Genomic DNA, 25,543 nt, shown 5'->3' with positions numbered 1-25,543 from the left:
TCACAGATGTTCAGTTAGAAGTCTCTGCAGTAGATACAGTGGCAGCTCTTTCTCTGCACGCTGATAACAGTTGAGTTTCATGTTCAAATGACTAATACACTTTCCTCTTCTTCACCTTCTACAGGATGAGATGGAGGAGTTGAGGTCTGAGATGTTGGAGATGAGGGACATGTACATGGAGGAAGACGTCTACCAGCTGCAGGAACTACGGCAACAGCTGGAGCAGGTACGTGTGTAGGCGGATAGCCAAGCTAAATGAGAGTTTTTTAGTTGAATCTGTAGTGTCATTTTCTTTGATGTGGAGCTTTAAATGTAAAACCTTAGGCATGGGCTGCAATATGTCTCCTTTGGAGTGTGTGTTTACAGCTCAGCCAAACAAACTCATGTTTTTTTAATTAAAGAGGTCAGTGAAACAGGTCTTTTACCATCATACCTGCAATCTGCGATGTGGTATCATGCTGCACACAGCAAATACTTTCCCTCACAGCAGGGCAGAGTGGAAGATGCTGGTTACCCTGCTGAGAAGTTAGCGTGTGCAGCCTGTGCCCTGCAACTCCTCACCTAACAGCTCATTGTGGCTGTTTCCTCTTCTTCCATTATTCTTTGAAATAATTCAAACTGATTCTCTATTAAAAATGGCCAAAAATAACCTCGCTTCATAGCCTCGCTGTACACTTTTAATATGAAGCTGCTGCAGTAGGATATATTGGGTATGCATTGGCAGAAACATAATACAACCCTGTTATTAAATCTGCAAAGGTTTCAGTTTAAAGTTCTTGCCTCACAGACTTTGTTTTATGTGTGTTTTATGTGTGTTTTGTAATGTGACTGTCTATATTTGATTTATTCTGTAATGGCTGCTGCAGGGCAAATTTTCCTTGAGGGCACAATAAAATCAAGCGATGATGAAAAGAAAGATGGCTCAGACAGAAGACATGTAACATCATCTCCTGACCTCGCGTCTGTTTCTCAGGCAAACAAGACCTGCCGCATCCTGCAGTACAGGCTGAGGAAGGCCGAGCGGCGGTCCCTCCGTGTGGCCCAAACAGGGCAGGTGGACGGCGAACTGATACGAACTCTGGAGCAAGACGTCAAAGTAAGTGTTTGTTGTGTTTGTGTGTGTGTGTGTGTGTGTGTGTGTTTGAGAGAGGCTGATTGAAATGAATTCTGAAGCTGGTGCCACATTGCTCTTAGCAGCTGCAGATTAGCTGTGTACATGCAATAGATACAGTATATTACAGTTATTAAGATGCAGGATAGAGAAATTGAGATACTGTATCTGTAATTAGATGTTATGGTGCGACCGTGAGCCAGTTTATTGAGGTCAAAGTGCCTGAAGTAGTCTGCAGCGGATTTATTTTCAGTTGTGGTCAACTTGGACACAGTAAACTTCTCTACAGCAACACACTCTGCAAGCTAATTCAATTTCTGCTAAAAGTCTGTTGAATTGAAACATAACTTTGTGTAAAGATGTTTAGATTTGGGGGGTTGTGAGGAATGTTACTCCAAACAGACTGAGCTATTTTTTCTTAATCTTTATAAAGATACTCTCAGCTAGACATTTTTAATTCTTCTGGATATTTTTAAGTTCCTTTTTTCATTGAACACTTTTGCACTAAAACCTACCTGTACTGAACACCTATTAAACATTACACACCTAACTTTCTACAGTCAACATCTGTATATCTTTTAAAATATTGAGTGAAGTCAACAACAAACCCTAAATGTGTGTGATTCCTAGTTAGCTAGCTTGTAAGCAGAGATACTCTGGAAAGGAAAATGAATGTGATGTCTTGGTGATGATGTGACCAAAACACAACTAAAAATAAGTTTTGCCTCATCATAGGAGTTCAGATGTGGCTACCAGACGGCTGTATGTGTTTTGTTTTGTACGATGCTTATGTATTGCAAGACAGTTCTTATGACCTGCTTTCTTCACAATGTTGAAGTCATGAGACTGTGGTGAGGTCAGGCTTCATCTAATTAGTTGAAGGAATTTCCCTGTTTAAAAACATATATGGACTGACGGTCACACTGATTAAGAGACACTGAACGCCTCATTAATCCCCCAGCTCAGTTCCACTAACACACGCAGATACAGTTAAGATCTGTTTTTTTTTTTTACAAGCGTCCTTCATAGTACCGTATGCACACACACCAGTCACCTCAGGAATCCTTGATAAAGGCCAGTTACACACAAACACACTGAGTGCAGCGTGAAGCTACTGTGTGTTTTTACCACGGTGACCCTGAACTGTGGATACACTCCGTCAAATTCAGAGCGTTCCTCCGACATTTTCCATGCGATGGAAGATACAATGAGGCCTTTATAACTCAACAGAGAGAGAGAGAGAGCGTGAAGAGAGAGAGTGTGTGTGTGTGAAAGAGAGAACGTGATGTCACTCTCTAAGGACCCTTAGCCTGCTGTTGCTGTCTGTCTCTCAGCTGCTGTCTCACCATCTGGTTGTTTTGATAGAAGGAAAGAGGGAAAAGAGATGAACGTACATCCTGTGACTCTGAGAGTGTGCGTTGAGACTGAAAGGAAAAAAGGGGGATCGGTCAGCGTTTGAAATTTCAAATTGGCCAATGAGAGCTAGAGGTTGAGGTGGGGGTTGGATGGTGTGGGTATAGTCGGAAAAAAAAAGACTGAAAAGGAAAAAAAGAGAAGCTAACAAAAATCAAAGAAAAGAAGAAATATAGAGGAGGGGAAGTCAATGAATTATACAAGCTGGATTAGTTGTGTTTTAATAGAGTTGATTTGAATGGAGGTTTGACTTGAATTTAAATCTGTGATAGCCAATAGTAGCGCTGGGGTAAGAAATGTGAGAGTGAAGTCAGAGATGAGAAAGAGCGGGATGAAGTTTGAGAGAAAAAAAAAGGAGTAAATCGGCATCTGTTGGGTGCTTTAGCAAAGCTACATTAACACAGGAAACATGAAAAAAATACACAGCTGGGAGACAAATCTGACTGCTCTCTGTGTCTCCCTCAACACATGGCTGATCGTCACCGGGGCCAAAGACTCAGACACCAGGTTAAGATATCTCATGCTGTCCTGTGTATGTGTATGTGTATATGTGTGTGTGTGTGTGTGTGTGTGTGTGTACGCACGTGCATTAAGCCCACACTAAGCTTCTCATCTACAAGCCTCTCACAGTCACTCCCCAGTTTATTCTGGTAGCATTATCATTAGCCTTATGAAAACAGGCACTCCTGTCTCTGTGACTCAGCAGTGATTCAGCTCGAGTGGAAAATAACATGAACAGTAGTAGAAGACAAAATGACAAGGACTGTACACGCTGAGCAGTTTGAATGTCCTTAAACTCAAGTGTCAATACGCATTATAGAAACTAAAAGCTTTGGATTCCTGACTTCTAACAGAAAAGCAAGTGATGAAAAACAAGGTCAACAAAATAATCTGTTTCCAACATGATATTTGTTGTGTTAAATTCTAGCTCATGTACTTGCATTTACTGTGTAGTGGTAGCTTCATATGTACAGCATCACCTCAAATGCACTCATATAGAAGTTTTAGATGATGGAATGAAAACAATGTGTAGTTTTATTTCAATATTTGTACATTAGATGAACAATCCTGGCAATGGTAAATGGCTAAAATGGTCATTTCCTTACCTTGGATAATGCACTCAGCCACTTTAAGTGTTAACATTTGCATGGATGATGTAGCACTGATGTACAATTTTGATGTCAGGCCAAACCATCTTAAGCTCAGTGTGTTCTTCTAACATGTTGTAACACAACACAGATGTTGTATCATGCTCTTCTGCTTCATCTAATAGTACATATTTTAATAATACAGGCAAAGACTTCTCTAAAATCTCACAAAGGAAAAGCCCTGGTTGGTTATACTACAGTATTTGCAGCTCAAGAACACATGAAACCTGTGACAAAGGTGACATTTCTTTGTATTCGGGGGTCACAAGCCAAAACAAGTCACAAGTAACTACTTTTTAAAGATGTAGAAGATTTATTTAAGCTCATTTTCACCTGAGTTTTATGTTCTAACACCCCCAAAATGTGTCCAAAATGTCTTTATTCCTACTAGAAGATGTAGGACCAAATCAAAAACTGCTTCATGTGCTGTAAATAGAAAGTGGATTATAGGATTATGTCATTTAAAGTGTTTTTTTCAGTTGTTTTTTTTAAATGTACCAGACTCTGCCCTTGTTACATCAGACAAACTGTGGTTGATGCTTTTTGGACAATTACAAAATGTTTTAGAGATGTTACCTCAGCGTTGGAAGTGCAGCTGGTGGACACGCCCGATGCACGATCCAACTTGACCTTGACTTGCTGAGCTGCTCTTCACTGAGCTGCTTTAGTAATTGGCTTAACTGCTGTTGATGCGTTAAAACCCTGATTTGATGACTCACATGCAAATGCCACATAGATCAGCAAATGTGCACACACACACACACACACACACACATACACACACATACACACCAACCAGCACACATGTATGAAGTCTCACATCCTCTCATCCTCCTCTGATCTTTGCACTCAAACTTTGTCTGTCCCTTACTCTGCTCTCCCCCTCCTTCTATTCTGCCTGTCTTTCTGTCCAACTGCTCATGTGACCTTAAGCACTCATCCAGGGACACTATAGGGGACTGTCAGAGTAATAAGGAGAGATGGACGGAAGACAGAATGAGAACTAAGAGAAATGGAGAAATAGGAACACATGTCTTTGTCACATGAATCATTTGATGCATATGTACATCACATGCTGTTATTTGGGCTGTTTCATAAATTGTGGGGACCCTTAGAATCTCCATGAGAAATTCTGACATCATTTCCTGTCCTACTCACATACTGCTCTCATTCCCACAGGCTAAAGACATCTGGACACACACACGCACACACACACACACACCCACACAAACACACACACAGATACAGAGGAAATACTTGTTATGTTTCTCATGATGTCAGCATAGTGGTACTTGACCATCTTTCCAGAGAAAATCAGAAGTGTGTCGGGCTTTAAGGATTTACTCTAAACTTTCTGACACAGTCATGATGCCGCCCGTGACTTCTCATCCTGATTTCAGACTGAAATTTCCGAAAAGTTTTCAATCTTTTGCTAAATAATAGAAGCACGTATTGAAACAAGTACTTCGTAAATGGAGCTTTCTTTGTATTATTGCTCACCAACATGACAAAAAGATACATTGTTCTATTTCAAGCAAATTTTAGGAGGACCCTTTTGGCACATAAAACTTAAACTATCTGCATTACAACTTTAACAAGTGTATTTACTGATCTTTTAAAGTTGTAGCTGCTTGTTTGCAGTCTTACCGGGTGTTAGATGAGAAGCTGGATATGTGCTGTCAGTATAGAGAGAGTGGTCTATGAGCTGTTCAGCCTGCACTGTAAGCAGCGTGGAACTTCACTGTGGTTGCCCAAATAAGGACAGACCACTACAGCACTGGCTGTAAACTAGGACAGCTTTATGGAGTCTACATGTGGCACCTTTGGACAGTTTGTGCCATGGGTAATTTAAATACTGATATGAAGTAGTCCAATGTCCTGTGGGCTCACGATTAAATGCAGAGGTTAAAGTTCTCTTCATATAATACATTGAACACATTTCCTCCTGGGCAACCTTTCAGGCTCTTTTCTTGCTTTAATCCCTGTAAACGTATCTCTCTACCTATCCTCATTTATATTTCTGTCCTTCCTTTTCTCTTTCGTCTTCTTCTCTTTTCTCACTTCTTTATTTTGTTCGGTTCAGTTCAGACCTCACGTTAACTCATCCTCCCTCTCTCGCTCCCTCACAGGCGCACATTTGTACTGCCATACTTGTGAGGAGTCTAATTGGTACAATGCTTTAAGTAACCTGAAATTCTAAACCTTAACCATCATACCACCCAAACCCAAACTCTAACTTTAACCTTTTTAATCTTCAAACAACCCTTTGAAGAAGTGAGGATCAATCAAATGTCTTAACTTTCCAAAAATGTCTTCACTCACACAGTCACCACACTGAAACTGCTCCTCAAAAGCACAAAAGCACACACACACAGGCATTAGATTAGAGCTGGGAAGCAGCAGTATCCGCTACTTTTATCTGAACAGGGCCAGCTCACAGCCTCATCTCCATTCTCCATATGTCACTGTGTGTGTGTGTGTGTGTGTGTGTGTGTGTGTGTGTGTGTGTGTGTGTGTGTGAGAGAGAGAGAGTGTCCTCTTGCATCTCTCTCTAGCTCTCACACGCACACATACACACACACACACACACACACCAACCCCCCCCCCCCCCTATGTGCCACGTGTCATACACACTGTAGGAAGTATAGTTTCCATGCCAGTGTCACAGTTTACATCCCTGCTAACAGTAGGAAGCATGGTTTCTGTGTGTGTGTGTGTGTGTGTGTGTGTGTGTGTGTGTGCGTGTGTGCGTGTGTGTGTCATGATTATGTGTTTTCTTTTAGCTACTCAGATGGGCTACATTGCAGCTTAGCTCTGCTTTACATTATTGACATTTGAATATATTTGACTTTTGGATGTTTGGTTGCCATAACAATCAACTTGAAGTTGCTGCCACATCACCTGAGAGCCTGTCATGGCAGTTTGTCTCACTTTTCCTGTGTGTTTATTGGGGACAGTTGTGCTGAGCCATGTGGTGAGCAGTGGACAGTCATTGGCACCTCATTGCTCACCTCTTCATTGAACATTCACTGTGACTGTTTCTGCTTCTACTATTCACTTCTGTTGTATTCATAACTGATCTGCTGACCTAATATCTCCATTGTTGTGTAGACCTGTTTTTACTGAAGAATAGTAATGCTATAAGCGTCACTAATTAGGTGATAGACACATTACATTTCCTATCACCTCTCAATAAAAAAGGTTTTTCCATCAGTCATGTCAAGCCAACCCAGAATTGATTGACAATTCATTGACTGATTGATTAATTGACAGATAATCAAGTATTATTGGACGCAGGCCCATCCAATAATACTGCAACTACTAATACAACGGCTATGGCATTGAGTAATATATCTTCACTCCTGAACGGATGCCTGTATGTTTGCATGAACGGATGGATGGATGTAATGATGGTTGGGGATATCGAAAGTGAGATCATGCCAAACGACATGCCAAGGATTGTGGGAATTCATCACATTCCATCACCCTTGTCCCACTCTCACCCTCTATCTCTCTCTCTCTCTCTCTTTCCGTGTCTCCATCCAAAGATAGATGGATCACAGCCTGTACTGGAACAGCTGTCACGCCAGTGGCTCTCTCTCTCTCTCTCTCCCTCTCTTTCACACATAATGGTTTTATATATAGACATGAAGCAGATTACTTGTGATGTAACATCCTCTAAATGGGTGTTGAGAGGCCAGAGTATTGGATGAAAGTCAAAAAGGGCAACAGCATCAAAACTAAACATCAACATCAGAGTTACCTTTTGAGTTCTTCACAGTTTCCTGACAAACCCTCTTTAACTTATAGTCTTTGACTCTTGAATGCACAAATCATAAATTGTAAGCATGAAAGCAGCTGCAATAGCAATATGGACATTTTATTATGTGCTTGCTCCCAACTGTAGTTCTGTTGCAACTTCTATGTTTGATACACTGTGATAAGTGTTGTGAGTTTTGACAGTTTCACATTAAAAACAGCAGTGATAAAAATGATGCAATACGAGGCTCCTGCAGGAAACTCACAGTGCAGATACACACTGAGAGAGATAACAAGAAAAATATGAACACAGATGCCTCGTTGGATTGTCAGAGAACCAGAAATGTGTTTGTCATCCAAGCTGTCATTCATTATTTCATATGCGGTATGAGTTTGTGTCATCTATTTATGTAAACAAAGTATCTCTAAAGCTAAAAGCCACTCTCTGGCTTGCACATGCTCATCTGAGGCCAGTAGTATAAAACTATGGAGGATAGTGTTACAGTACAGATGGATTTACTTTCTTACAATTTAGGGATATGTGATTGTTTCCATTTAGTGCAACTTCATAGCCTACTTATATTCTACTATATATCTATTTTTATAACGCTGAGTGAACCTGAGGAGGGTGCAGGCTAAACATTGTCTGCTCAAAGTAAAGTCACAGGAAAGTCGGTTCAGTGTGTGGTGGATCATTTTCACTTCTCAACCATTTTTATAACCTTTTTGTATTCATCTGATAGCTGTTACTGTATTTGTTACTTTGAAAATACTAACTGCATATGAAAAACAAAAGCTCATGAAGTCTGATGTATTACTTATAGAAGAGAATAGAAATATACACTTAGCACCTTGACTGTGTAGCCTATAACATTAAGATGTTGCTTAAACATTAAAACATTTGTCACTTTATCCTAAAATGAAGTGTAGTGAAGTGAATGGGGTCATTCAGTCAATTGATTCGTTTTGACTTTCATCCTTAAGCTTTATGTTTATAGTAGTAGTTACATACTTTCACTTCAGAGAAATGTTGTTTATGGAACTTTAACTTATATTTTTTGGTTTCTGTACCACTGGTGTCTGGTTCATTATCTTGTGAAATATGACTTAGCTCATATTGTTATTGACTGAATGTGTTGCAACCAAAATTTACAGTAAATCAAACATTTTCAATGTGTAATGAAACCAGATGGAGACAGAACAGCAGTCTACTTTGGTTTGTCAGCCATTTCAGAACCACTGGTGTGATTATGAAAGAAAGATTTTTTTTTTCAAAAACACTTCTTATCTGACAGTGCAGCCATAAGCTGATTCTGCACTACTCTCCTCTATGATAAACTGAGGGGTTCAGCTAAACAGTCGATAACTCTACAGAGAGCAGCACTGTGTAAGCACATTTCATAGCTCATTAAAAAACAATGTAGTCACCTCCAAGGTGGAGGTGTGAAAGAAGCTTTTCAGTTAGTCGTTGCTCCCCAATATGAAGCCAAAGTCTGCAATTTGATAAACAACATGTAGGACTGAACCACTGTGGAGTGCTGTGGTGAATAAAACTGCAGATTAAAGGAGTGTGTCAGTCAGTATAAATGGTTGTGGTCCTAGTGTACTTTACAACAAAATGGCTAAAGCACTGCAGGAAAGTCTAAGATAGACAAAAAAGTAAACGGGCGTCCATAAATAAAATTGTGGTGCTGACATGTATTCAGGAGTAAAAATGTTAATGTTCCTCTCAAAATGCTTTCAGCTACAAATTATATTTCAAAACAACAAAGGACTTGGATGCTGAGCTTGTTTTTTTTGTGTTTTTTTAAAGACCAAAGCTGAAGTGTAATAAATTGATTTTGAGCAGAGTGGCTCTGTGCTTGTTACTGTCACCTCATAGCAAAAAAGTTGTGATTTCAAACCCCATCAGGACTGGCTGAAGCCTTTCTTGAGTTTACATGTTTCCTCCCACACAGGCAGACATGAATGTTTCAGTAGGTGTTAGAAGTACTTCTGCCTTTGCCCTTGAGCAAGATTATGGCCAGACTGGAGTGCAGTACTGTTGCCGCCCACTGCTCCTAAACAGTAAGAATAGGTTACATCTAAAGGATGGACTTCTTCATGGGAATATAAAAAAACAACTTTATGAATTAATTATTAAAGGAATCCTCTGATGCTTTGAGGAATATTTCAGGTGTTGGATTAAAAAAAAAGTGAGTCTATGTTTTCAGTAGAGAGATTGGTCAGAAATGTATAACCTGACTTTGCACAATGGCTGAAAGAAATCAGGAAAAAATAGCTTCCTCTATCTCCACATTGGTCTTTTATACTTTGTTACTTACTAGTCAGCAAACTAGCCACCAATGCATCCAAGAGTTAGTATGTCTAGATGTTTACCCATGCTTCCAGTGTTTGTACTAAGCCCCTGTGTCACAGAGGTAGTTGGCAGCAGCACAGAGAGAGAGTGAGTGGGCTCTCTTGTAGGGTTATTTGCCACTGGTCTTGGTGACAGGTTCATTTTTTTCATCTTAATACCACAGCAAACCTTTCTATTTTAAGCTCAAACTCACCCTATTAAGCTAAGTGGTGAGATTAGAATAAAGTGCAGGCAGGTTGTTGGTAGGATCAAATGTGGCTGATGACTGAAAGTATGTTTGCACAGAGATGAAAATGACATCCATCTTCTTTAACTGTTTAAAAGCTAACACATTGGAGCATTTAGCAGCTAACGAGCAAGATCATTCTCTCAGGATGTGGTGGAGACCAAAAATTGTGCTAAAAGGAAATGAATGCTCCATATATCAGCTTATTCCTGCCCCCTAAATACTAAAGAAAATAGCATCAGCATCATAGGTTCGATTTAAATGCTTTATGTAAATTCAATATTGAACTATTATTCAGTTTTTTTAAATGCATGTTTCTGTGTTGTTTTATGTTGGCCTGTCATCCTCAAGATATGAGACCTCATTACTTGTGTGGACCCTCAGTGACCTATCCTCTGACATCACATGCTATGTACTTGTCCAGCATTTACACTAACATTACATTACTGTAGACTTAATTATATCCTAATGATCCTAATGAAGCCTTTTGAAGAAGTTGGGACCATGCAGAAAGCCCCTCAGTTTGATCCTCACAAAGATAAGACACACACACACACACACACACACACACACACACTGAGCTGCAGTGTTTCCATAACGGTCATCTCTCTAACGACTTCCCTCCGTATAGATTGTATCAAAGAGGTTTTACATTTGTGTGTGCAGCCTAATGCAGACAGACTGGATAACAGGAGGAACAAGACTCTGGTTGTTGAACGCAATCAAACACACAACCACGCACAGTGTACACCAAAGAGAGCCTTTTGATGACTAACTGCCACTTGTTGAATCTTTCTGCTGTTTGCCCTGTGGCCTGTGTGTGTGTGTGTGTGTGTGTTGTGTGTGTGTGTGTGTGTGTTGTGTATTGTGTGCTGTGTTGTGTGTGTGTGAGCAAAGGAACAGTCAAGAAACCCTTGCTGCCTATATGCCTCTATGTTTGATGTTTTTTTCCTACTGTCCTGATTTTTTACTCCCTCTACACACACACACACACACACACACACTCAATCTCTTTAACACATGCACACACACACACACACACAGGCACATTCACAGCTTCTCACCAAGCTCTGCGGCACCCCGACTGAATGCTAATTACATCCTATAGCTCTGTTGCTGGGTAAAACTACAGCCTCAATGGTGTTAAATTCCTTCACGTTTCCTTTAACATAGAAGAACAATACAGCATTTATCAGCAATCAATGGCTAATAATGGAGTGTTGAAGGGGAGGACATTATAGGAGTGAAGAGGGGGGATGGGGTGGGGGTGGAGGGGTAGAAACAGAGGCCCAAGTGTTGAAAACACCCTGTAAATAAAAGCTGTTTTTTTGTTTACAGTATTGATGCACTGCTGAAATGAAGTATTAATCAATCACCAGTTTCTGTCTGATTCAATACACATAAAGCTCTGTAAGACTTGAGGCTCCTCAGTGTTTCTAATACACACATGCTGATGTATAGTGTGAGGCTACTGTATGAAGGAAGAGGAGAGGAGACAGAGGGAGTAAATTGATATTCAGAAATGCACTTTTGGTTAAAGTGGTTATCAGTGAGATCCTTGTAGCTTTGCCATCATATTTCATCTCCATATTTACTACAAAGTGCTCCCGACTGTCACGTTTCTGCATCGCACCTCCCTGAGATCAACTGTCAATCATCTTCATTTCATTTTCTGTTGATGAAATGTATTCCAGCAACTGAGAACTACAGCACCAGGCTGAGCAGTGAGTCTTAGTGTGTGTGTGTGGTGGTGTGTATGCTGGAAGCCATGAAGGAACATGATGTTACCATTGGTTTTATCCTACCTTCTAAGCTCTGATTAGTTGATTGTTTCACCAACTAGTTGAAAGAACAAATTGGAAAAGTGGGTTGTTATTCAGGGATCTGGAACCAGGCTAATGAGTTGCACGTTAAATGCTAATTATGTAATTCTAGCGTTGGTACCTTCAGGTGTGGTTTTGTTCACTACGTTTATGAGAAACCTCAAGAGTGTAAAGTTAATGATAGCTCACACTTAAAACTTACTGATTAAAGACAACACCTTTAATATCCCTGACACCTTTAAAGTCATTTTTCAGGCTTTTGTTGTAGATCAATGCCAAAAAACCCCAAAAGAACAAAAACATTTTTAAAAAGAAAATGAGTTAATTTGTCAGTAAATCTCTAATTTAGTCAATCAGCTACTGTGTTGTCATAACTTATGGCTAATTTGAGTGAAATGGATACTGTTATACTGTACAATGAGCTGCTACTATACAGCTATAAAATAAATAAATCATTACAAAAGCATTTCCTATAAGTACAAAATGGTACAATGCATTCAGTACCGTATTTTTCGGACTAGAAGGCGCACTTAAAATCATTTAAATTTCTCAAAAATCAACAGTGCGCCTTATAGTCCGGTGCGCCTTATATATTAATTCTGGTTGTGCTTACTGACCTCGAACCGATTTTATGTGGTACACGGCGCTCAAAAATCTGTCAAAATTACGCATTACGGCTGCCGTAGTCAGGAGCCGCGCGGAGTTCAAAGTTAAATTGCGAGCTGCGTGGGAGCAGTGGACGATAGAAGGTGAACACACATTCACCAAGACAGGGAGGCAACGCCGGGCGAGTTACGCCACTATGTGCCAATGAATCGTGGATGCCTGGGCTAAGGTATCAGTCTCAAGTATCGTCCGAGCTTTCATGAAGGCATCACTGAACAACAGCCAAGTACCGGTAACAGCCACGAGACTGACTCGGATAATGACCAGAGGGATCCGGGCATGCTTGATGCCGAAATCGCCCAGCTGTTACACTCAGACACTGAAGATGAATAAAGTTTGATTTATCTGACACACGTTTTGTTTCGCTTAATGCGTCTTATAATCCGGTGCGCCTTATATATGAAAATAGACATGTTCATTGATATTGCGCCTTATAGTCCGGTGCGCCTTTATAGTCCGAAAAATATGGTACTAACAAACTATTACACTGTCAACAATAGGATGTAGAATAAACCTGAGTGTTCAGACCAACAAATGGAGTTGGGTTAGACCACTCAATATGAGATTTGGATAAAAATGAGAAGTAGATGGAAAGAGATGCAGCATGATAATGACATAAAAAAAAGAGAAAGAGATGAGGCATGTGTAACAGAAATGACAAGCGTACAAGCAGAACTATTAGGAATTGTTGAAACAAGAGAGAAGCACAAGAGGTGTACCAAAAGGAGAAGAAATACACAGTCCATACACACAAACACACACACATTAAAACATGAATTGGAGTGTGCATGGTGGAGCTCAGGGAGCCACTGGTTAGAGTGGGTAGTACAGTGGGGCATTGTGGGAATCAGCTGCACACTGGCACTGGTTCAGAAGAACACACATTCACACTCTGACATTTTGGCGCACAGTAAATACACACATTCACAAATTGTGCTAACAGAGATGCTACAGAAGAGTAGTGAGATACAAATTGTACAAGTGTGAATCAAACAGAGACCAGACACACACACAACAAAAAGAAACACACGTAGACACATACTCACATATAACCACTGGGTGTAAAACTATTAATTATGCAGATGCACAATCAGATAAATACACACTGTCAAATGATCATGGCTGCAGTTGCTGTTTAGATCTGCTATTCAGACTTCCTTCTCAAACTACAGACTAAATATACTGTATTATAAAACTGACACATACTTAAAGTCACAGCAATTACTAAGTGATATTATAGGACATTTATACTGACTGACCTTTCCCTTTGTTTCCATATAGTCAAATGAAGACAGCTCAAAAGCCACTTGTGTAGAGCTGTACTACAATATGATTACATCCTTTTTAAAGTGAGAACATAAAAATTAAACGACAAATGCGTGGTTCTTATTAAGTCAAATGATCATGAATAGTAAATAACTCCCACACACTAATTGTTCAAAGTCATAAAAGTACAATATATCAAGATAAAACTCTTAAATCATCAGATACTAAAGACCAACTAAATTAAATCCTCATTGTAGTAAATGGCATCTAAGTACATTTATGAGCTATTGAGTGATTGATTTAACGCAGACATATCTATCTACTCAGCTCCCGATAGGAATCATTAAAGTTTCATGTCATTAAATCTAAAACAGTATTTTAGGATAAAAGCCCTCATATTTAATTTCAATAGAGCTAATGCAATCAATTTGAAGTTAAAATGAACCTTTTATTAAAGCAAATGACCTCCTTTTATCTGCACTTAGCCTTTTTATTTTTTAATAACCAAACTGGCTCTGACTGAGCGTGATACAGATTAAAGCAGTTATTGACCATGCTGTCTTGTTAAGTATATTGTGTTTGTAATGCTGCTATGTGATGATCGAAGGCATCATGTTATTTCATATTAGCAGTATTGTACCAAACTAATCATCACAGCGTGTGGTGCTATAAATTGGATGGTCTGCTGTTGGTGCTGTAAACACAGTATTCAAGAGTCCCTCAGCCCTAATTTAAATCTAACTGTATTTGTATTGCAAACTCTAAACAAATAGGCTGTTGTCATGGCAAAGAAAGTGATGATGCTTGTAATTCAGCATAAAAACAGCATTACTCCCATTGTAAGGCTGTGTGCTGCTGAATGACTCGGAGATAGCCATCATTATCACTCTGTATAAGAGGTTTTATGCTGTTTTCATTGCTGCCCTGTTCTAGAAGTCTTCAGGCATATAGAGATATTTTGAATCCAGTGCTGCCCTAAAGACTATAATGAGGAACAGAGGTTACAGAGATGAACACTGTGGTTTAATTTTGGATCTCAGTGTGTTTTGTTTCCTCAAATACAGCTGAGAACAGGTTTGACTGCATCGTTGGTAAATGATTTGACATTAGGTTTGTATATAGAAGAACATGTTCCTACATTGTACCAGTATAACATTGTATATAGATATTTGGACTACAAAATGCTGCTTAAATCTGTAATTCAGTTTAATTGCCCTATTACCAAAATAGACTAAACAGTGCCACTGATACAGCTCTGCATTCATTTCATTTCATTACATTTGTTACACAGTAAAGTAATTCTGACTTTGAATATTATAACACTTTTATAATCCATTAAACGATAATGCTTTTATCAGATGGGAGCATTTGTGACCTGTGTTTCCATATCAGACATCAGGGAGTTGACTTTGTCTTTGTTTGACTTTAGAAACTATTCATGAAGAAATGCCCTCAGGGGGAAACTATCAGACTTTCATAAGATTTCATTATGTATACAAGACCAGCTCCTGCTAGAGAGTGGTATTAATTATCTTTTTGGCGTTATTAGAATTTTTTAAAAAAATAACCCCCCCCCCCCCCGCCCCCTGCACACTAGGTTGAACATGTAAAACGCTCCTTCTGGTAGAGACAACACACTTCACAGACTGAGCTAAATTCACCAGCATTTAACTGGTCCTGTTTGCACTGGCAGCGCTCCTAGAACATTTCTCTCGCCTCAAAATTAAACTAAACAGAGCCAGGATTCAGTCTTTTCTACCTGAACAGAGACTGAAAGATTAGGAATAATCTCCTGAGCAATATCCCATGATGACAGTTGAAAGGTTATTGTTGTCAGCACTGGTAAATTAAGATATGCAAGAGTTACCCAAGACTCCACCTCGTGTTCTCTTAAAATAAGGTGCATGACTTAGGCCAGCAGTTACACCCCTTGCATTATTACTTTTTGTTTTGTTGTTTATTTGCTACCAAGTGTCCCTTAGTAGCAAATACACCAGTTTTGAATTCCAGCAACTGTGTGAATGTGAAGCAGAATGTGAATCAGGGTATTTCTTACATTTTTGTGGATGAATACAGTTAAAATACGTTCGCCCCATCACCAAAATAGTCTTATGAACTTTTTTTCCTTCTCTCTACCTTCCCTCTCTCATTACCCTCGCAGGTGGCGAAGGACGTGTCCATCCGTCTCCACAGCCAGCTGGACAGCGGGGAGAAGAAGAGGACTCGTTTAGAGCAGGAGAACGAGGAACTGAGGGTCAGACTACAGGACCTGGAGGTCGCCAAACAGGTCCTGCAGCAGGAGATTGACAAGGTAGGATAAAAATATCCACACTGTGCTGTATGGAGCCAGGCCAGGAGAGGCCAAAATAGAGTCAGTAGTGCCGGTTGTTTGCTTTCTGGATGGGATAAATGCTGTATGACAGCATGGGTGGATGAATTCTTTTTTTGTGGTTGATGAGGAGGTGCCATCGGGAGGCTTATGACATATTTGTTTTACAGTTGAAACAGTTCCTAGTCTTTCCAATTCACTGATGTGCCATTTAGTTAACCATGTTTTGTTGTAGAAGATTACTAGGGTCTAAATTCAGATTAAAGTGTCTCTGTCAGTCTGGACCGAACTGGAAATTTTAGCTAAACATTGAGGTTCGGGTAGATCCTTATTTAGCCTGTTGTCCTTTTGGCCCTTTGAAGAAACCAGTGTTTACTGTGCTCAGTTTACCTGAAATCCTCGGGAGAGCTTGTTTCTTTTCTCATCTCGTGCTGACTTCATCTCCACCACTCCAGGGACTTTTTGCTTTACCAAGTGTAGCCGGTTAAGCACTGTGATGAAAAGGAAGAAATATAGCTGAAGTGAAAATAAACACAACAGAGTTGGCGGTGCACTCCATTTGAAAGGGGAAAAAATAGAAATAAATTGATGCTGCACACAGATTCCCCTCTGAGTGGTGTAAGATTGACCTCTCCACTGGCCTCCATCTGAGAAGTTTAATCTGAGTGAAAAACAGAAAATGAGGCTCTGTCTTTCCATCCTTGTCTCTCTCTCTCCCTCTCTCTCTCTCTCTCTTGCTTCTGCTTATGGTCTCTTTCACTCAGTGCCTGACGGGCTGATGGTCATGGCTACGGCCCAGGTCAGGGTTGGATGGATGGCTGGGTCGCTGGCAGGGGATCTTGGTCTGTCTGCTCCATCTGGCCGGACTGTGTGTTCCCTCGATAAAATTGCCAGTTTGCTGTTTGGGGAGATCTGGGAAGGATGCTCAGTGTTTTTATACTACTCTATTACCTTATAGGATCACTTTACAGCAGTAGATCATAGGCAGTTGATTTGATTAAGATAACTGGATTATTAAAGGAGTAGACTGATGCAGGTGCTGGACTTGACACCATTCAATTTTTGTTCTCACCTGTGAGCTTTGGATAGTCACTGAAAGCATGAGCTTCATTGCTTTGCTTAAAACCATTTTTATGTTGTACAGGGTGGAACTACTCAACTGTTATTTATGATGGTAGTCACCTTTTCATCAAATAACCATTTCTTTATAATGTAGTTGCTGTTAAATTTTTTTCGTGACCTTTCCAGCCTCCAAAATGTTCCACTTTCCTGTCATCATGTTCTGTGCAGAAAATGAACTGGACTTGAACTTTAACCTCTGCGAATAACTTCACCCACTGTCCTACTTTATATATCCAACAGTCAGATAAATGCATTACAATAGGGCTACTATTCTGACAATTATTCTTTTGATTGTTAATAAAATGTCAGAAAACTGTATAAAATGCTTTGAAAATGGTAACACTTCCGAAATAGTGTCAACAGTATCATGCACCTTACAGTCCACAAGTACTTATATTTAGTTATCTTTCCTTTCACATATTAGCATGTTGAGTGTGCTGAGGGGTTTCTGGCTGTTTGCTGACAGTCTGACTAACATGGTTTCATAAGCTGTGTTTGGGTCTGTTGTGTTGAGTTATGCTAACCCTGCAGAGATGTGAATTCTTCACATCGTTGATATGATTCAGGGAAACTGTGTTCGTGTGTGTGCTCATCCACACAGGAATGTCTCACTCATTTGTATCTGTGTCACCTTTGATTATATAAACAGGAGAATTCAAGTGTGAGTCAGATACTGAAAAACAGTGAAGGAAAGATATAAGAGAGGAAGAAACTAAACTTTAGAGAGAGACCATGTTATATACAGTAGATATACACATTGTAAAACCAAACATAAATGTTAAAAAGATAAAACAAACTAGACAAAGATGCATTTAAGATAGGAGAACATACAGACAATGAAGGCTTTGGTGATTCACAGGTGTAAAGGAAGATTGTGAATTATTGATTGTGTTGTGGTGGCGGCTGCAGGCTCCAGTCCGTTTTGATATTGATGTTCTTTAAAAAGCAATGCTATGCGGTCTGCTGGCTAGACCTACAGTATAGTGTGCCGCTGTAGGTCATCGATACTTCTCTTCACACCTAACAGTCTTAAAGCTTGATGCACAAAAACAGAAAGCGAAACCTGTCCTACTGTAAGAATATGTTTCACCATCTTCACATGCTAGCATTTTGCTAACAAGTGCTCTGCAAGGAATCTGTGTATGTTTATAATCTGCTAGCCTATGCATTATTACACTTCAGCTGCAGCTAATATACTGTATAAACGACCACAGTTTTTGCGGCTGTCTGTTAGCATATTATTAGCACTATGTTAGCGACTTCTGTAGCCCAGTGTTTGTTTAGCTTCTATTAGCTGCATTTTTTAAACATTGTATACTAGTAACAGTACTTTATAGTAGTGTGAGCTAAAGGTTACAAACCTAAAAGTACATTTATTTTAATTATCAACTGATTATTCTAACTAAAAATGCTCATAGGCTAACAAAAGGTGTTTGTCTCTAGCTACACTGTTATCAGAACTAAACATAAAACAATTCAGACTTTTTTTTGGTGTTATTAATATATTTACATTTTTTTGTAGTGTTATAAATGTTAACATGACTTTGCACTTAGAAGTACAAATAAACAAAAATATACATTTTACAGCACTTTTAAGCATCATTGTGCAAAATGTATTTAGCTAGGAATTGCGCCGTAGCTAAATGTATTATTTAAACGGATAGTAACCTAATTTATGTTGTGTAAATACAGTCTTTGCTATCTTCTGAAACTATATGCAAGTATTATCTTTTATCTTTACACATTATCTGCTAGGGTATGTGTACATTTAGCTCACTGACCAACACACACAGAAAAGCACACAAACACACACTCATCTCTATTGTTAACCCCCCTGTGGGTAAAGAGATCAACGCAATTAAGTCTAATAAGGAGAAAGGAGATGTTCATTCCACCCCTCCTTTCTTAATTTTCTCTGTCCCATTCTCCTTTCCTCCCATCCCTCCCTTACATACTTATCACCTCCCCCTCCCCAATCCCTCCCCTGCCTGCTCCATCTCTTTCTCTCCATTTATTATCACTCCCCATTCTTATTTCCTCCTTTCACCTTCCCTCCCTTCTCCCCTGCTGCTCCCACAGAGACCCAGAGGAATGCTGATGCAGGGATTTCTTTATCCCGTCAAAACCTCTCCTCTGTCCATCACCCCCTCTTCCATACCAAAGCCATTACTCCTCTTCTCTCTCATACCTCTCCATTTTTGTCTTTCCTCACCCTACTCTCCCCTCTCTTTCTCTTCTCTTCTGCTGCCATCTTACCTTCCCTCTCCAAAGCCATCGATCCATTCCAGCTGTTTGACCTCTGAGGGAGACAAGGTTGGATTTGATGGAGGGAGGAGAGGGGAGGGTTAGAATTATAGAAGGATGTAGGGAGTAAGGGAAGAAGTGAAAGGAATCTCTGGAGGTGTATGAGAAATAGAGGGGAGGATGGAAAGGGTGCATCTTTTTCAGGTGTTTTATCATTTGAAGGTGAGGAGACTCGACTGGAAAGGATTGATTCAAGTGATGGGTGGAGGAGATAATGAAGCTGAGTTTGATGTTTGAGGGATGGACTTTGAGGTTGAAGGCACATGAATTTCAGCAGTGTATCATGAACAAAAACAGAAACACATACCAAGCATCGTCTTTCCTCTGCCTTTGTTTATATCCTTTCTTTCAACAGCCGGCAGAGTAAACCAGCTTCTGTATCTGCAGTTTTCCTCATCTGTATTTGTTTCACTGCAGCTATTGTTTTTTATTTGTTGTGGTTTCTGCCATTTTTGCTCTCCCTTGTTGTGGTTATGTGATTCACAGTGTGTAGTGTAAATAGAAAAATATTGCAGCTGCAGTGTGCACGCTGGCGAATTTCAGTGCTGTTTTTCGTGAATGGTCTATCCATTCACGATGAATGAATGTCAGATGAATGGTGGGGCAATGAGGGTCAGGTGACACTTGTGCTCATTAGGTAATCATACTCTAAGCAGAATAAATGAAGGACTTTGACCTTGGATGGATAGATGGATGGATCCAAGTGTCCCAGCTGCCATTAAACACTGCCAATGTACTGTATCCTTTTTGTTCTTTTTTTTTTTTTGCTCCAGTAAAAGATGTAAATCAAGCAGAAGATTTGACAACATGCAAATGATAATTTCCTCATGCATTCCTGTTTCAATCTATAGCAAGCTCAGGATATGCATACAAAAACTGTGTTAACATCAGGACATGTTTCCATGATGACAGATTTTGATTCAAACTGCACTGCACTACAATTGCAAATTAATTTAAACATGTCATTGCTTGCTCAATCCAGATTCCGGGAGATTGTGTCTCATTTACGGGCGCCAAGGAGCCGCTATCAATAGGCGGGAGTTGGGATGTCTGCGTGTGTTTTTACTAAAAGTAGCCTGGGCTATTTGAAGAGTTTCATCCATTTCTTTGAGGGTCTGAAGTGTATTTCACATTGTAGCAGCCAAAGCTCCGCTGCCTTATAGCCTCTCTAACTCTGGTCCTGCGCTGTGCTCAGTGTGCTGTGTGAGAGGGTGGTCAGCGGCTAGAGCGGCTACAGCAAATGTGTGCTTCTTTTACCCTTATATTTATCTATATCTGTTACATTTCTTATCCAGACAACGTCAAACTTGGCACTGCACTTACTCGTGCCCGTAGCAAGACACCTGTCACGTTTGAAATCAGTCGGATGAACGGTTCAAGAGATATGCGAATAACAGACAGACAGACAGACGTTCCTGTCATACGTTATTATAAATGTTATTTATATATTTACAACTGTCTTTTGTGGAAGTTGTATTTTCTCCCGGTTTATATACCTGTGTTTTCTCTTTCCTTCCATGTTTTTGTTGTTATGCACTACAACACAAGGGCAAATTCCTCCTTATAAGTGCAAACTTGGCTACTTGGCTATAAACCACCTGAATCTGAAAAACACTTTTAGGCAGATGTTAGACTTTATTACATTAGGTGATAGGTGAAACATTTCATCTTTCGAAGCTTAAAAAAGCTTAAAAAGCTTAAAAAACAGAATATGTATCCCTCTCGGTACAACCAAATAAAATAACACAAGTACAATATTGATATTATTATTATTAAATCAAATATTTATTCTGTTTTTTATCACTATTTGTTTTAATATCTGAAGATGGCACCATCATTGTAAAATGTCCCTGCTTCATCTCAGTTATTACACCTGTTATGGTGTTTATAGTAGAGCCTTTCGTGTCTTTGGTTAATTTTCCCACCCTGCATTAACTCCCATCGGTAAGATGCTCACACTTCAGCGAGCAAAACAAGCCCTGCGTGTTTCCACTGTGTTACCAGCTTGAATCTCAGTGGTCTTTTGTTCATGCACCGCAGTGGAAGTTGACCAAAAAAAGCTTTCATTCCAGCTGTGACCATGCTGCCTCAAGGTGACTGAACACAAAGGAGTAACAGAGGGATGGAGAGGTTAAAAGAAGGAGAGGTAGACAGATTGGTGGAAACAGAGGGATACAAAGCGTGCTGGTTGGTTCGCTGGTTGGTTGAACTTGAAGTATTCCTGTGAGAAAGAGAAAGAGGATAAATACAAGAGAAAGGCAGAAACAGGGGGAAAAACAAAGAAATTAAGCAAGGGAGAACAAAGGAGAAGGGACTGAAAAGAAAGAGAAAGAAATTATACAGTATGGGAATGAAGAGAGAGGTAATGGAAAGGGGGACTGTACCATGTGGGGTCTTGGCAGGAGGGCTGGCAGTTAAGGAGATAACAGCTTTAATTGGAAAAAAATCCTCAGTGACTGGAGAGTGAAGGGAAAAATGCAGCATGGCACTCTTCTGTCACTCTGTTCTGTCTCTCCTTCTCTTTCTTTCATTCTTTCTTTCTCTAATCTGTTTAAAAAATACAGAATAGATTGCATATTTCTCACAGGTATACATATATATATATTTATATATACATATAATATATGTGCTTTGTCTGCTGTGTGTATGTGTATATACGTATATATATGTGTGTGTGTATGTGTATATATATATATATCTCCTCTCTGCATGTGTGTAAATCCCGTGTTTCCCTTGAAGGTCACTCAGGAGGCGTCTTTGTCTCTTCCTGTGTGTGTATCTCTAAACATGGTGATTTAAGATGAGTCCATTGAGGATGATAAGGTCACTTTGTCAGCTTGGGCACATATACATATATAAAATAGACATTTTTATATTCTCTTTTTCTCTCGCACTTTCGCACAATCTTCCCATAATGCAACTGCCAAGAACACACTTGACTCTTTGGCTTTACGGGGATAGATACGGCCAACCTTCTCACCACAAAAAGAACATTAATATCACTACAATTCCTCTTATCGTTCAATGCCACCGTTTCTTTGAGCAGACTACTTCCTGGTCAAGGCTATAGGAAAAGATTAGCGTTACGACTAATAAACTTTAGCCAGGGTATGGTCGAGGTCAAGCAACTAAAAAACTTGGCGAATGTTAGGGAAACATCATGGTTACTGTGTTACTATGATGAAAAAGCAAACTGCAGGTCTGTCGTTAGGTGTTATCTCCAGTCTCAAGCACAAAAGTCGGATGCACCACAAGCCAATTCATCAGTCATCACCCCAAATAACACACCTCTTTCTGTTATGATTTTTTTTAAACCACTAAGATTTAATATTTGTATCACTTTGTAAACGAGAGCCTTAAATAGCTGTTTTTATGTGCATGACGTCATCTCATTGTAAAGTCTATTGGACAAGCTGGCGGGCTCATGAAAAGAGACACAGGTACTTGAATAAATGGGTGCAATCTTCTTCAGTATTCAGTTTTACTAATACACTCAATGGTCTGGAACCACTCCATATTTGCTATATAAATTGCTATAGTGTAAACCTCTCTCTCTATCTCATTCTCTTTCTCTCTCTCTCTCTCCCTCTCTCTCTCTCTCACTCTCTCTCTCGCTCTCTCTCTCTCTCTCTGTTTTCCCCCAGTAAATGCCGAAGGAAACTGTTCCCTGTTATTTCTGACTTTCAGGAAGTGCTGCCCATTGTTTAGAGTGAGTTAAGGGATGTGGAGCAAGGGTAGTTGGCGACTTTGCAGTGTGCGTGTGTGTGCGTGTGTGTGCGTGTGTGTGTGTGTGTGTGTGTGTGTGTGTGTGTGTGTGTGTGTGTGTGTGTGTGTGTGTGTGTGTGTGTGTGTGTGTGTGTAATTTAATAAGTGCAGACAGGGCGTCCACTCCTGTTGCAGGTTACGTTTTTATGTGTTCATCCCTATGCGTGCCTGTGTGTGCAGTTTGCAGCATGCGTGTATTTTATGTACTTGCGAGTGTGACGTCCTTCAGCATAGAAGAGAGCAACATAAATTCAGGGTTAATGGTCAGGGTCAGTGAAGCTGTAAAGCTGCTATGACAATTTGAGGCTAAATCCAGGGCATTTTTATTTAAGCTCTCAATTAACATTTTGAACCCGCTGCTGTTTTCTACTTGGTTTTCACTACATGTTTAGCAAATCATGCCATACATTTATTAGTCCAGGAGAAGTTAGGCTACTCAAATTCCATCAATCTGATTCAAACGGTTAAGATATGTCTTAACCTTAGTAGTGCATTAGGACACTTTGTCTGCTGTATCCTGAACTACATACAACTGAACTTTATGGCTTTAACAAATCTGCTCCTGGTGTTATTTATTACATATATTTCACATTCATATCTTTACAATTTTCATGAGCAAAGGTGCTCCAGAAAAGGAAAATATTGCTCTCAGCGATATTTGTTCAATAAAGGTTTAAAATACACCTGCTGTGCTCAATTCCAGCCTTTAAATATTTAGATTTGACTATTTGAATCTGGCGCCAAGGTATTGTAGGAATGTTACAGAATCTCTCATGGGGGTAAGATGCTGCAAAAATAGAGTTGTTCCCCAAATGCTGCCTCCTCCACTGATATGGTAAAAAACCCTGGGTGGCGAGTGAGGAGATGAGTAATAACACCTTCATGTCATCTTACCTCACAGGGTCAGCGGTGATGTAATTTAGTAACTGGGTGCTTATCATTCATTGGACAGTCCACGCTTTTTCCGCAGCAAGCAGGTCGTGACACTCGTGTTAGTTCCCTGCAGCCCACATCATGCCAACAGCACTCAATGAAAGCTGTGTGTTGTCTGCAGGGACACAAGTGTTGTTAAATGGGTCAGAGCATCAAAGCAGCCCGGGTTTAAACTTAGCTTTATCTGGGTCAGAGTGATTGATTATAGAGTGAAGATGGTATTAAAAGAACAGAGAGAGAAATAAGACTTGTAACACCCCCACTTCACACCAGAGACAGAGACACATTAGAGAAAACAATTGGATAAAAATAAGTTATTTCTATTTTTGGGGGGTGTGAGGGGAGGAAGGATCAGAAACAGTGACCAAAGAAGGGAAAGAGAGAATACATAGAGACATTCCAACAGGGAAATATATGTCAATTTGAAACAACTATCATGTTTGGAGATGGAAAGGAGTTTAATAGGAAGAAATGATAGATGAAGAAATATTTGGATAGAGGAGAGGTAAGTGTACAGAGATGACAAGAGAGATTGAGAGTAAAAGGAGGGAGGTATGGACAGAAAACTAAGCAGAGGGTAGAATTAGAAGAGTTACAGGTGAGGAAATGAGGGATGGGAACAGATAATGAGAAAGGTATGACATAAAGTGAATGTGAGAAGAGGGCAGATAAGTTGCTGTTTAAAATGGGAAAGTGAAATATAGTTAAAGAAGAAGAATCGAAGACAAGTTGTCAATGTAAGAACAAAAGAGAAAGCAGAAAGTAGAACTTGGGAAAAACCAAAAGGAAAAGTGCATGTGGATGGGAAGGACAAGAAGACAAGAGCTAAAATGAAAAACAAGGATAATAGAGGGGATTGCAGAGGACATTCAAAACAAAACAAAACATCTCAGAAAGAAATGTCAAGAACAAGAACAAGTACCAAAAAAAAGAAAGAGAGAGAGAGAAAGTGAGAAGGAAGGGGAGGGGGGGAATGTTGGGGGAAGACAAAGGGAATCTTGCCGGAAGCATTTCTGGGTCGACGGGAGATTCAGTAGCACCAGTGGGACAGACAGAGGTTCCACACACGCACACACACACACACGCACACACACACAGCACAGAGAGGGAGAGAGAAAGAGAAACATGTGCACGTACTTGATCATATGATAGGCACACACATTATTAGGATACACACCCATACTGTAATGTATAGGAGTGCAGAGTCCTTTGGGGAACTCAAGGCCTTATACACACTCTCACATGCACACACACACAAACAGAGAGAAAGAGAGACTAGTACAAGGACAAACCCAAAGAATAATTCATCACTGCTGCTC

At 39.9% G+C, this 25,543-nt stretch overlaps 1 protein-coding gene across 1 annotated transcript in view; it reads left to right on the top strand.

Annotated features, from left to right (window-relative positions):
- Positions 1-25,543, top strand: part of soga1 (suppressor of glucose, autophagy associated 1) — a 91,239-nt gene that overhangs the window by 6,821 nt on the left and 58,875 nt on the right. Inside the window, exons 2-4 of the mRNA XM_053317388.1 lie at positions 125-226; positions 974-1,096; positions 15,933-16,082. Of these exons, the coding sequence (XP_053173363.1) occupies positions 125-226; positions 974-1,096; positions 15,933-16,082 (375 nt within the window). The remainder of the gene's footprint in view (positions 1-124; positions 227-973; positions 1,097-15,932; positions 16,083-25,543) is intronic.

This window comes from Scomber japonicus, chromosome 4 (assembly GCF_027409825.1).
Source record: "Scomber japonicus isolate fScoJap1 chromosome 4, fScoJap1.pri, whole genome shotgun sequence".
Classification (NCBI taxonomy): Eukaryota; Metazoa; Chordata; class Actinopteri; order Scombriformes; family Scombridae; genus Scomber; species Scomber japonicus.
The sequence above is the reverse complement of the archived record's forward strand: the minus strand, read 5'-3'. Positions and strand labels throughout refer to the sequence as shown.